Genomic DNA, 13,252 nt, shown 5'->3' with positions numbered 1-13,252 from the left:
CCCAGGGCAGGAAATGGGCTTCCTGCATGGAAGAGGCAGGCACACAGACAGCCCCCACTTGGGCATGAATATACACCTCGGATTGAGTAGTGCGAGGAAGAGGATATCCTGTAGGATTTTCATTTTGAATGGATGTCATCCCATTTCCTTCTCAAGTTAGATAAGCAAGTTTCTTCTGCCGTGTCACTGAGCAAGCAACAAGGGGCAGCTTGCCACGTCAATGCCTCTTCTCAGTCTCCATTGGTCCTGGGTCTATTTCCTCAAGAAATACAGAGAATACTATTTTTATTCATCCCTGAAATTACCATCTAAGGCAGGATGAATGCGATTCAAACTACTTCTCAGTTCAAGTTCCAGCCTCACATGAAGCACATACACAAACGTAAGTGATCCCATGCACAGTTTAAAAGCAAATCAGCGTCTTGAGGGACCACAACATCATGAACAAGACCAGTGAATTAAGAAGAAGTGAGTATCTAAGGAGGCACTTTTGAAAATTCTGACCTTAATTTCTTTGTGCTGAATTTCCTGCTTTTGTAAAAGAAATACTAACACCTGCTCTGCCTTGGCATTATAAGAATTGATGTGTCATGCTTGCAAGACTGGATTCAGGCCCTCGGAAGAAAGACAGTACAACATAAGAAATACAACCTTTAACATGAACTTACCAGATATTAGTTTTTTAAAAAAGAAAATTAAAAAATGATACGTGTGTTATTGTTTAATGGCATAGCAGTTTAACACATGCTAATAGCTGTGAAAGTTTAGGGAATCTCTGTATACACAGCTTATGAATGGTCATTACTCTGAAGAACTTGTTGCACATAAAATCACATACCTGTCCAGCAGAAGCTGCAGAACATTCAGGAGTCATTAACTAGAAGTAACTTTGATTTAGCAATAGGATAAAAGTACTGGGAAAGCTGAAGGAAATGGGAAGCAATGAAGGAGATATCAGACCAAGGGGATTTTTTTTATTTTTATTGCAGTAACAAGAAATTGTGGGGGTTTGTTGCAGGGTATGTGGGAAAATGAAAAAAAAAAACAAAACAGAAAAAGGAGAGAAAGAAGGATTTGAAGATCTCAGAAATCTGTTCAAAACTTCAGCTGGCATCTGGAGTGATGAAGACGCTACAGAAAATGGCTTATTTTTCCTTTTTGTGTAAAAAAAAAGTTTGTTTTAGAAGTTTTGCTGTCAAACCATAGAGCTCCTTGCTGTAACTGACAGGGGTTGGTATGGGTTTAAAATGTCAAACAGTGTACCTCTAAGAGTTCAGGGGAGCTACTGAAAACACTTCAGGAGACTAGTGTTGGTTCTATTGCCTACAGCCTTGGAGGACAGTAGCAAGGCTTGCACTGTGACAATGAATCTAAAGAGCTCACAGAAGCTCACTGAACTCTAATGAGATTCAAGTTTAGGAAACCACAACATCAAATGCTTGAATCCCAAACCAGAATTTTGGGATTTTTGTAGAGAAAGTTTGGCTAGAGCAGTGACACAGACACACACACATATATGCAGGGTGGTATTCAGTTTTCTAAACATGGATGTCTAAAGCCACTTCAGATGCCCCAGGGTTTCAGAGCTGTCTGCACAAGGATGACAAATATGATATCAAACCTTCTGGGAGAGCAGCCAGGACACCCCAGAGCATCTCAGGTGGCCCCAAACAACTATGTTTGGCTAACTAAATCCCAGCCTTTAATACCCCTCTTTTCCAAACAGAATATAATTCAATCACAGCATTTGATTTCAGACCATCCTCCAGCCTTGCCAGTGGGGAAGAGAAGGGCCAGAGCAGCCTCTGTGAAGGCAGGGGCTGCAGAGCTGACCCTTGTTCTTCTGCTGGGCATGGCTACACCTGCTTCTCCCCCAGACTTCAGTCCCCACGAAGGCAGGGTTGGGTTTGTTTCATAATTCAAGTCACTGACTACCAGGAGGACAGAGAGATTTTCCAATATATTTGAGGACATGTTTAGTAAACAAATAAGCTGTGTATTTTAGGGGATAGGTTCAAGGCAGAAGATGAACAAGGTTTGATTTTTCCTTGCCAAGGATCAAATGGTTTTTCTGTATGTAAAATACCATGCCTAAATAATCCTTGCCATCTAACAAGTTCAAAAAGCTTTTCAATTACCCTGCAAAACCATCACAGTGTTTTCTACTATTTGCCACCAAAGGGCTACAGACATACCTGCTGATGTTTCCCTGAATTTGTCACTGGTCTTCTTCTTCCGCCATTTCCAAGGTTTAAAGATTTTGCCAATGTTGGAGAGTTTGCCCTTCCTCTTGAAGGGGGGAGTTTGGGATCCTGGGGCTGGTCCATCTGAGTTAGCAATTGAAGCCTTGTCCAAACCATCCACTGTACAAAGAAAAGAAATAAAAATAACTGAAGGATGGAAAATGTAATAGTAGCCAATAGCTAAACTCCTCCACTACCAGATTGCAACAGGCTGTGTGTGCATCAACATGGATTTTTCCTGTTCCAGAAGGCAGCCCTGGGCTTCAGTGCTTCTCAGCCCTGCAACTGCAGCTGTCCAGAACTTGCATCTTGTGATGCTCATCTGATGTATTTGTGTAGTCCAGTGGTTTTCTATCACTACAGGAGAATTTCTTCCAATATATGTTTGGGTGAGTTTTTCCCAATCCATGGTGAAGTTGAATAACTAGCTATCATCACATAGAAAACAAAACCCTTGCAATGTGAAAACATAAACTCTTTCTTTTGGGTAAAATTAATCCTTTCTTAAACAAACTCTAAAGATAACTGTTCTGGCAGGGGAATGGGAACAGGTCTGTTTGATATGCCTGGTAATCAGTCCTTCCCAGCACAGCCTGCCATGAGTCAGGCTTCTTACTAACAAGGCATATTTAACAATAAGCTTTTGAACTGGAGCCAAAACTTAAAGAAGGATTTCTTTACTGCAAAAACATATTGAATGATACAAAAGCCAATACTTAGAAAACTTCGAGTTTTGTGAACCAATTAAGACTCATCCCACAACGTCCTGTAGCACACAGTTAAAATAAACCACCCTGAGAAATCTATTACATATTTCTGTTGAAGAATTAACACTTTTTAAAGCCTTCCATTTGCAGTCCTGCAAACACTTCCAGTGTGCTGAATTTTTGCTCCTATGAGCAACAAAGTAACTGCCATTACTTAGAGACACAAAAAAATTAATCATGGGCTTAACTGTTTGTGGCATATAGGCTCTGTAATTGCTTTCATTCATCTAAAAATTCTAATTATAACCAATTCGGAACAGAGTTGATGCCACTGTGAACAGTAGTAATGATAATCATAGATCATTAAATCAGAAATGCTACTCAAAGAAAGAAATACCAATGTCCCCATTTTACAGATGGAAAATATGAGGCACAGAATTGTTAAGTGCTTAATTTTATGTTTGCCAAATAGCTTCCTGAATCCCGGTCCTGTGACCCAGCTGCTAAAAAGATACATACTCAGCCATATAATATCATGGTGCAATCTTATTATTCTGTTTCTCAGACAAATGACATGTAATGAATCCTATATTTGTCCTAGGCTTAGGATTAATCCAGGATGCTAAAAAAAAATCTTTTCTGTGAGAAAGCTGATGTAATGCAAACGGAGTCCAAGAAACCTTGTTTCCAATGTTTTGAAATAAAGTACTGGCAAGAAAGATTCATTGTACAACTTCGTTGAAGTCTGTGAAGTTAAAACTAGTGACAAATTTCCTCACCTGTGTGCCCTGGAGAGCAAGGTGAACCTTGGAGAGATTTAAAATGAGACTGCCTTAAGATGAAGCAGCCAGCCCCCAGCACACCCTGAGAAGCCAGGTGAGAGATGACAAGATCACCAAAGGCAGTGGGCAGTTTTGCAGAGAGGCACAGGGCAGCACAAGGAGCCCTGCACAGGTGCCTTGCCTGAATTCAGGGACTGCACTTTTGTCCAGGCTTACAGGCATTGCCTATGGAGTGCAGTCTCCTATGGAATGCAGAAGCCTCAGCTGGAAACTGTGGATCTAAGGGAGAATTACAGTTGAGAATTGCAGCCAGGAAAAGCCAGGTAAAAGTGGTAAGGAAAACACCACCAGGAGTTGGGTAGTGCAGCACTGGAACAGGTCCTGGGAGGATGTGAAGACTCAGCCAGGCAAACCTCCAAAGCTCCTTCCAGGGCTGACCTCATCTATTGTCAGGAACGGTCCTGCTCCAAGTAACCTCCTGAGTCCCTTCCAGTCAAGATTCCCGTGGTGCTATGGGATGCAGAAACACACGGTTTCTCTGTGAAATCAGCACTAGTAAATCCAAATACTCACAAGTGAAGCCATGAAGAAAAGAGACCAGGATATGCTGGCTGCAGAGTCCTGTCCTGGGGCAGGAGCCAAGCAATATCTCACTGGCAGAAGCAGTGAGGTATCAGCTCAGTGAGAGGCTACCCACCCTTGAGGCAGCAGGACAAAAGCCATGCTCTTCTCTCCAGTGGCTCAGCAATGCTGTGCTACTGCTGTGAAGAGCCTGCATCCTGCTGACAGACAGCATGGGCTTGTAAGCACCGGAAAGCTGATCTTTCCAAATGCTCCTGAGTCACGGAGTACAGCCCATTGCAGGAGACCACTTTCACAAAAACCTCAACTAGATTTTTTCACCCTGTGCCTAGCAGCAGAAATGGAGGAGAATTAGGGCTCCAATGGCTCCTCCCAGAGAAATACAGATTTACATTGGCCCTTGTTCTGCCCTCTGCTGATAAACTGGTAACCCCAAAATAATTATATTCATCCTAGCTACAGAAATCTGTCTGCTTCAAACTGAGCAAATACACGAAATTAATGGAAAATAATTCTATTCAGGAAGATTGAAACTTTTGAAAACATTATGTCGGATGTCAACATTAATTCCTTCTGACAATAAAAGGCAAGGAGTTGAATTATCTAGTGAGTTCAACAAGTGTGCAAAATTGGGAATTTACTAATCCATGGACCTTGTACCAATTCCCTCATTTGAAATATGAAATGTGTATTTGAAAAGAAGGAATAAACATAGCCAGATATCACAGACTAACTCAAGAAATAATCTAAGATAAAGTTATACGTCTAGAAAAAGGAACTTATTTATATTCAAAAGTGCATATATAATGTGTATACATATATATTCACAAGCTAGCACATTTTATCAATTAATAAACTATTTAGAAAAAACCCCACCATTTCAGCAAAGACATTTCAGGGCATTTATAGAAAGATCTTTACAAAAGTTATTACTCTTCTTGTTTGAAACACTCCACAGGAAACTGATGCTTCATCTGCTCACGATTTGCCTTATAGGCCATGTACTACTTAAGAATAAAGCAGTGTGTTTTTCACCTCAGGGAACTTACCTACCTTCTATTAATCATTATAAACATTACATATATTCACTGAGGGGAAAAGAAACATCTTAGCTCTCTGAGGTTTAGAGGAGCTTGCTGACTTGTGCTACTCTACTATTTGTATATATAGCATCTTGAAGTCCTGCCTTCTTCAAAAAGCCCGTGAGTCACTTTATTGTCTTCAATAAATATTATTCATAAGTTTGACACTAGGATTCTGGCTATAGTACATGCAGAGTTTACATGACCATATTCCAATCCTTTGCCCTGGGTGAAGATTTTCCAGCTGCAGGATCAGCTGGGTACACAAGAAGGACAAGAAGTGAGGATATGAATCCTGCACGTCGATGTCCCACGAGGAGATCTTGCTGCAAAAGGCCAACAACAAGGCTAGCAGGGACACGGCAAAGCTGAATCATGCCACATGGGCTGTCAGTCAGATGAAATGTACAAAAAGGACAGCCTCTCCTCAAGCTTGTGGGCAGCCAGAGAAGATTAGATCAGCCTGTGGATGACCCTGACTTTCCTACAAATGCGTAGAGATGACTAAACATGTCTCATCCCAGAAGGCTACTTGCAATATGCAGCACTGATCTCTGTAGCTGCTGAGGAAACTTTTCACTGCTGTGAATGATCTCCAGAGATGCTGTGTGGCTGAGGCAGGTGTGTGAACCAGCACAGTTTTCCCAGGGCATGGTACACTTTGACACTAAGGCGTCAGCCCTGGCACACGCTAACGCTTTTTTCAGATAAGAATTTACAACTTTATAGGAGCAAAATGCAACACAAGAATGACCCACCAGATCATTTCAAGCAAGTCTATTATCAATTATTGTAAACTAAACACTGTGTTTCTGCTGGTTCCAGGCCTTGTGATCAGAATGCAGCAAGACCATTTTTTAAAAACTTTGACTGAAAGAAATTCAGGATGAAAAGAAAAGAGGACTATATTTATGACTTTAGATGTTCTGCATTTTTTGCTTCTGTATACTTTTTCTCTTGGCAGTGAAAATGAAAAGTCAGCAGAAGAACGTAACCCCCGCTCCCCTCCCCAGCACCTTTCTACACAACTGATCTAATCCAATCCTGCTGGAGTACTGGTATATATTTAAGGGATTCTTTCTCACATCAGGGCTGTTAAGTACAAGAAGGTGCCAGCAGAACGTCAAGTTCTCTTCTTTCCCCACCGTGCTGCCCCTTTCATGCTGCAATCCCTTCTCTCACCCACATCAACCAAGGCTCACCCACCTGCACAGCAGCTCTGCTCTGGATCCTTGTCATACAGCAAGGTTAAGAATGGCAAGATGAAGGAAAAGTCCTCCTCCTATAGTTGGACAACACAACCAAGAGGGAAAAAGGCACAGAATCAAGTGCCCCACTGATACCAAGGCACTGAGGCAGCACTGGTGCCTAACACTTTCACTAGCAATAGCTCTCTTGCAGTACTGCCGTGGTATCACCACATCACTCTTGAAGCACGTGAGGAAACCCTGTCAGAATACAGGTGACTCAGGGTATTGCCTCCTCTAACCACGAATGAATTGAGAAGTGCAGTAGAAGGTGCCTTGACCCCAGTTCAGAGTTACCTTACATGTGGATTTGGATACAATTTCTGTGTTTATTAACTACCAGTTAGCTAGTACAGTTATTTTTTTTATCTTCCTCCCACGGCACCCTGCTGCCTCGCAGGGATGGGCTACAAAAGTCCTCTTGGTTTATTGAGAACTCAAAACCTCTTCTGACAACAATATGATTTTCCATACCACCTTGCCAGAGGGCACAGAGTTGGAAATTGTGGTTTTTATGCCAGCAAAATGAAAATGGTTTTGCAGATGCCTATTATCCCCAATTAGCAGTAAGTCATCAATTTACTATAGAATACAAGCTGCTTATTCCTTGAGCTTTCTGGCAAACTTCAAGACACTGCATGACAAAAGGTTTGACGTAGTCATTAAAAATCAGAAGTCATTCTGACACTATAAATGTCATTTTCAATAAGTATCTCAAATTATTATTTTTCCTGACCTGAACCAGATGGAACTTCTGTTTTTCTTTCTCATGTTTTTTTTTTTTTTTTTGGGGGGTGTTTTTATTTTGTTTGAGGTTTTTTGTTGTTGTTGTTGGGGTTTTTTTAACCTACTTGGAAGGGGAAAAATACAGCTAATCCATGGTGGATAAACTAGTAAATGGGAGAGATATAATCTACCTCCAGGCAGCACAATGAATTGGCATCTGCATGCTTTTGCCTTGCCATACATCTGGAGTTTAACTTTGCAGAAACTCTGTCATGAGCTAATTGACTTGATTGTGTTTTAATTAAATGAAAGGAAAAAGCTGAAGTTCAAATGTGGGCGGCAGAGTGGTAGTTTCCATATGGAACTGCCAATGTTGCCAAATGTTAATTGGACCTCCCGCTGGCAATCAGCTGAACAGGCTGGGTAGTGGCTACTTCATAGGGAGGCTGCCTGCTGCCCTGGAAGAGCCAGAGGGAATTCTCCAGGATAACTGCAGCAGGGATAGAGACGATGGCCTGAATACCTCCAGGTTTCTACATGGATACACACACACTTCTGGGGCTGTTGGAATCACACTTGGATCAGCAGTGCCAAAGACCAGAAACGGCTTCAAGTCCGAACCTTGCAACTCCCACTGCTTCCGTAGGCAAAATGTTACCTTGCTGCTGAAAGTCAAACCTGGCAAGAGTGGAAAGTTCAGCTCAAAAACCACAGTCTGTTCTGCCTGTGGTGAGCCCCTACCTAAGCTCTGCAAAAAGCACAGGTACTGCAACATAGGCACTTCAAAGGAAAAGAGGGAAGCCTGTGCTTCCCTGAAAGTCATAGCGTGGATGCTCACGGCTCCACGTTTCAAAGAGCTGTGTGGCTCAGAGGGATGCTCAGCCACACTTGTTCTCTTCTGCAGTGTGCAGAGAAGAAATATGACCAGAGTTTCAAACAATGATGTATTTTTTTCTAGTTCTCACTTTCTTAGCTGTACACCTGGGATTAACTGGATTATTTAGTTATCTGTCTCTTAGGTAGAATGCCCTAGTCCTACGAGACAATGATCCCCAGCAAGCAAGCAGGAGACCTGACCTGGACTTCCTACTAACTACACAGGAAACAAAGCATATAACAGGGTTAACTTTAGGGCTTGACATGAGCTTGCTGCATCACTGGGGTAAAAAATGTTGCTTTTTCTTTTTCCTGGTCACAAGGAACCTCAGTTTAAGTTGCTGTTGTTGTGGCTCTCATTACCACAAATTGTCTCTTGCTAGTGCATCCCAAATGCAGGTAACACACTTGTAAGCTTTCACTCACTTTTAATTCTATAGAGAAAAAAAGGCTAAGTTATGAGTGTAGGACACTCTGCAGAGACACTAAAAATAAAAGGCAACACAGCCAGTCAGGGCTATGCAGCCTCACTGAATTACACCTCCCATGCAGGAACTTCATGGTTCAGAGCTCATCTGCTCTATCTGCACTGGCATCTGAGCTGGGTGTGCTCTACAGCACATTGAGCGCTGCACTCAGACCTCTACAATCACACCACCTCTCTTCTCAACTGTTTCTTGTGTCAAAACACATCAGGGATTCTCTTAAGGTCTGGGAAAAAAAAAAAAAAAAGAAAGATCTGACCTAAGTTTGCAGTATGCCCACAAACATGTGTTTGTAAATTAATTATTGACATTTTGGCAACATGCAGTCCTTATTGGAACAGCTACACAACTTCTTTCTCCCCTTCAATAAAATGCTTAACTTCCACACTTCCAGCTTCCTGAAGAAGGAACAAGCAAATGCTCAGCCATCCTGTTATACAGGTTTGAAAGCAATCTGGCCAAAAATCTTCTTGCTACCTCCTCTCTCACCCTGGCCACAGCTGGCTCCAACCAGAAGGAAAGGGATCATAGGTTTAATGCAGGCTGCTTACTCTTTTTTCTTCAACCCCAATACTTGAGAAAAAAATCAGCAAATGGAAAGTTTCAGACAGTTACATTTTCCAGATATACAAAACATCATATCAAAGGTCAAAGCAACTCCTCCACAAAAACAGGGGGGAAAAAAAATCCAGGCACAATGACATGTGGGAGGATAGAAAAAACAACAACTAAAAGTATTGTACATAAAAGAGCAACCTAACTACTTTGAGCAACTGAGCTGCTAATTGAAAATTAATGCTTCTTGTGTCTGAATATTAAGGGATAAATCTCCTTGGAGTGCAATGGTATGTATTTCTATTTATAGTTTAAATATTTTTTGGATGATTTTGTAATTTCACCAAAAAGTAAGGTGCATGTACTCATCTTATTAAATGCTGTATTGATATTTTAAAACATCACATCTGAAAACCAGAACTGCAAAACTGGAAATACTTCTTTACTGATTTTTCTTGGCATAGCCATATTATGGGGGAGAAATATAACTGTAATAAATTCACAACAAATCTTTTTAGCTGCAGGCTAGTAGTAAATCTCCCCAGCAGATATTGGCTAGAATTGTGAAAATAAACTGAAGCACCTGTGGCCCCTCTCCTGTGTGGTAACAAAGAGGAATTAAAAGAACCACCTTTGCAGTAGCTGATAGGTGTGTTATACCAATGCTGAGATAAAACTGGGGGAGGAGAGTCAGGGGGAAGCCTTTGGCCCTGGTTTTCACCACCCCAGTTAGCAGCAATTTACTCTCCATCTGCCCCAAACAGGCCAGGTCACAAACCTAGGAAAAGAGTAAAAGCATAGCCAAAGTTACCCTGGGCTGTTTGTCTCTCCTCTCCCCAAGCAAGCCTGAGGCTGTCACAGGTCTCAGCTGGCTGGCTCCTCTGGAGGTGTCCATCATCCCAAAGGAGGTGCTGCAGGATGTTAGGAGATTATTCTGCTCACTCCACATCACTGCCTAAAGGATTCACTGCTGATCCCTCCCTGATGCCTTTCAGGCATGCCAGCTACACCTGGAAAGACAAACCTCTGGCTGTGTCCCCAGAAGGTAGCACCACTGCAGGCAGAGGCAGCACGCAGGCACAGCTTTACAGAGATGCTGCCCACACTAGAGGGGTTCCAGTCATCTCAGCCTGTGTTTCTGCACCAGCACAACAGAAACCCTGGATGAACCACCAGCCATTTGTAAGGCTGCACGTCATCACTGCCCTGAGACAAAACAGCCTTTTGTCTGGGCTTCTAAAACTGAGTCAGCTCCTACTTCTGAGCTGGAGAATGTACCATTGAGCTGGGACAGGAACAGAACAGGAGTGAAGGGGAGAGAAGTTTGTGAAGAGAGGGAAGACTTCTGCCAGGAAGTGATCACCTGAGCTCACTGCCAACAGGTGTAAGAGATGCTCTGATGCCTTCAACACATCCAGTGCTGAAGCAATGACCACCTGAAGTGCTAACATCATCAGCTGTTTTCCTCTTCAGCATGAAAAAGGCAGGGAACCCAGTCCAACTCATTCCAGACCAGCTAGTGCCCTTGCCAAACACAATTATGTTTGAATATTACATGTGGTTTTCCCTTTATTATTACTACCTTTAATCAAATCTTTCATAATTAACATGTTTATATATCTGAAAGCAAGTTTGGTTCTGTAGGCTCCCATCCCAATGCTTCCCCACTCCTAAGTACTATGACAAGGAGTTCCTGATCTACGAATAACAGAACATTAACATATCCAAAACCTTAGGAGCAATTTGATCAGTCATGTCATGAAATGCCTGGGACAGGACAGCCCAGGGCTCATTGTGCTGCCTTTCAAGAGCACCATTTTCTTCTTTACTGGCACCACTTCAACACCTTTTTTTCTAGTACAAGAAACAGCATACTGCACTTGTCCAAATGTGTGCAAGTAAACCTCAAAGCAAATCGTCTCTTTATGTGACCCTGCTGGCCTCAGAACCCTGCCAGGGAGGTCAAGAACACTTTTAAACCCAACCAACAAATTTCTGATTGTTGCTGTCATTGCAAATATTTGTACAGGCTTTTAGCTCTGCTGTCTTTGTAGAAGGAACTGTGTTTATTTTTAAGTTCAGTTTTTAGCTGCCTTTAAAATGCTCGTCTTTGTTGCTAGATACCAGCTTGAATAAACAATAATAGTGCAACTCCAAAATGCTCAGAAAAACCTATTAATGATTAAACACAGTCTTCTTAGTCAAAATACTAATTTGCCAACTCTAAAACCACAGCCTGTAAAAATCATTCACATCATTCTGTATGTATAATATCATAATCCTTAATACAGTCTAAGTTATCTTCTTTGCTATGAGGAGAAGGGAGTTGCCAAGTTGCAGCTGACTTTTATTCTGCATCATGTTTCATTACCCTCTTCATCCCCAGCCACACAGCAAACAGCTGTTTTACTCCCTGTAACTTGTTCTTTACTAGGGCCAAGGTGGGGGAAATCAGGCACAAGCTGATATATTTGTCAGCTCAGCTGCCCTTCTCAGCAGGACATGCTCATGTCCTTGTCACAGGACGGGTCTGTGCAACTGTGATGGGATTCAGTTTTACTTTAAAAACCATTATGCTCCCTTTCCTACAATCAAGAAACAGTAATTCCATCAAGCAGGGTGATGGCACTGTAAATCACTGTAGTAAAACCCAGTGGAATTGTAGTACCCTCTTCATGAAGCTTTGAGGCTGTATTCATACATATTTTTTTACTTCAGCCTTTCCACGGAATCAGTGTTGATGGAAGGGAGGTGCTGGCAATAAAAACACCTTTAGCTGGAAATCTAAAGAGAAAGCTGCTGCCCTCCAGCTCATTGCACTGGGATGCTGGGCTGGAGCTTGTCCTGCTCACAGCTCACCCTGGGGGCACAGGTGCCTGTCACTTATGGAAGTAGGGCTGGAAAACAGGATCCCACTTCCCTGTGGGAGAGCCAGCAGCACTCTCCTTTTAGATCCAGGCACCAGTCCAGGACTAAGCAGAGCATCAAGCACTGCTGGGAGGGAGAGGGGCTCAAGAAAGGGGCTTGTTGAAGCTTCAGGTGGGGAGATGTCATCTTGTTGTCAGAGAAGGCACTGAGAAAATGCTTTGCTCTCCCAGCGGATCCTTCCCTTAGGGGAAAACATCTACTCTGTAAGAGCATCATCAACATGGCAGATACATAATTGATACCTTCATTTCCCCACTTGGCTGTTCCTGGTGTGTTTGGGGCCTCCACTTCTCCTCTGCTCTCTGTTAATAATGAATGACTGCATTATCACAGTGCTTAAAGAGGGCTGGCCATAGATCAGAACCTCTTTGTTTAAAGAGGGGTATGGACAAACACCAGAATGACCATTCTTGTTTCAGCTCCAAGTATAAAATGAGAGACAATAGCTTGAACAACAGATTTCTGATTTTCATTGACACCTGCTCAGCTGCTGCATTTAAAAAATAACTTCAGCTATCCACAAGCCCCTATGAGTTTGTTTGTCAGCACATCCCTCTCTAACTTTCTCATTCAGACATTGGCATTTTAAGCAATCATAAAATAAATCTTTGCTGTCTGTAGGCTAAAAAAAAATGCCAACTTCAACTTTTTTATGTCAGCTTGAACTGAACTGCTTTAGCTGGAGTTGGAAGAGGATCCCTTGAGCTGGAAAGCAAGCACCAACAGAAAAAACGCCAGGCCCCATCTCCTCCCCAGCAGTGCTTTCCAGCACTATACTACAGCATGGCCTAATATATTCATTCAGTACTTAGCTTCTGCACACAGAGCTTCAAAGGGCACCAGAGGAAATGCCTGTTTGTCTGTCAGGGACACCTGAGCCCAGCCAGCTACTCCACCATGCATCAATACATTGCTGTGCAGGAAAACCTTTCCTTTTTCTAAGTGGAATTAGGAGTTAGCAGTCATCATAGCCCAACGAAACATTTTAAGCCTTCCAATTACCATTATGATGCATTCAGGCCAATTGTGAATCGATAAT

The 13,252-nt window shown here is 42.4% G+C and overlaps 1 protein-coding gene across 5 annotated transcripts in view; it reads right to left on the bottom strand.

Annotated features, from left to right (window-relative positions):
* The window catches only part of PHACTR2 (phosphatase and actin regulator 2), a 133,573-nt gene that overhangs the window by 47,294 nt on the left and 73,027 nt on the right, over positions 1-13,252 (bottom strand). For all 5 annotated transcript variants that reach the window (XR_009485824.1, XM_059841880.1, XM_059841882.1 and 2 more), the window contains exon 2: positions 2,196-2,363. Coding sequence is in view for 4 of the 5 variants with exons in the window: in XM_059841880.1 (XP_059697863.1) it covers positions 2,196-2,363 (168 nt within the window). In the remaining variant the exon portion in view is untranslated. The remainder of the gene's footprint in view (positions 1-2,195; positions 2,364-13,252) is intronic.

Source organism: Haemorhous mexicanus, chromosome 3, assembly GCF_027477595.1.
Source record: "Haemorhous mexicanus isolate bHaeMex1 chromosome 3, bHaeMex1.pri, whole genome shotgun sequence".
NCBI classification, from domain to species: domain Eukaryota; kingdom Metazoa; phylum Chordata; class Aves; order Passeriformes; family Fringillidae; genus Haemorhous; species Haemorhous mexicanus.
Note: the sequence above shows the minus strand (reverse complement) of the source record. Positions and strands in the feature narration are given on the sequence as shown.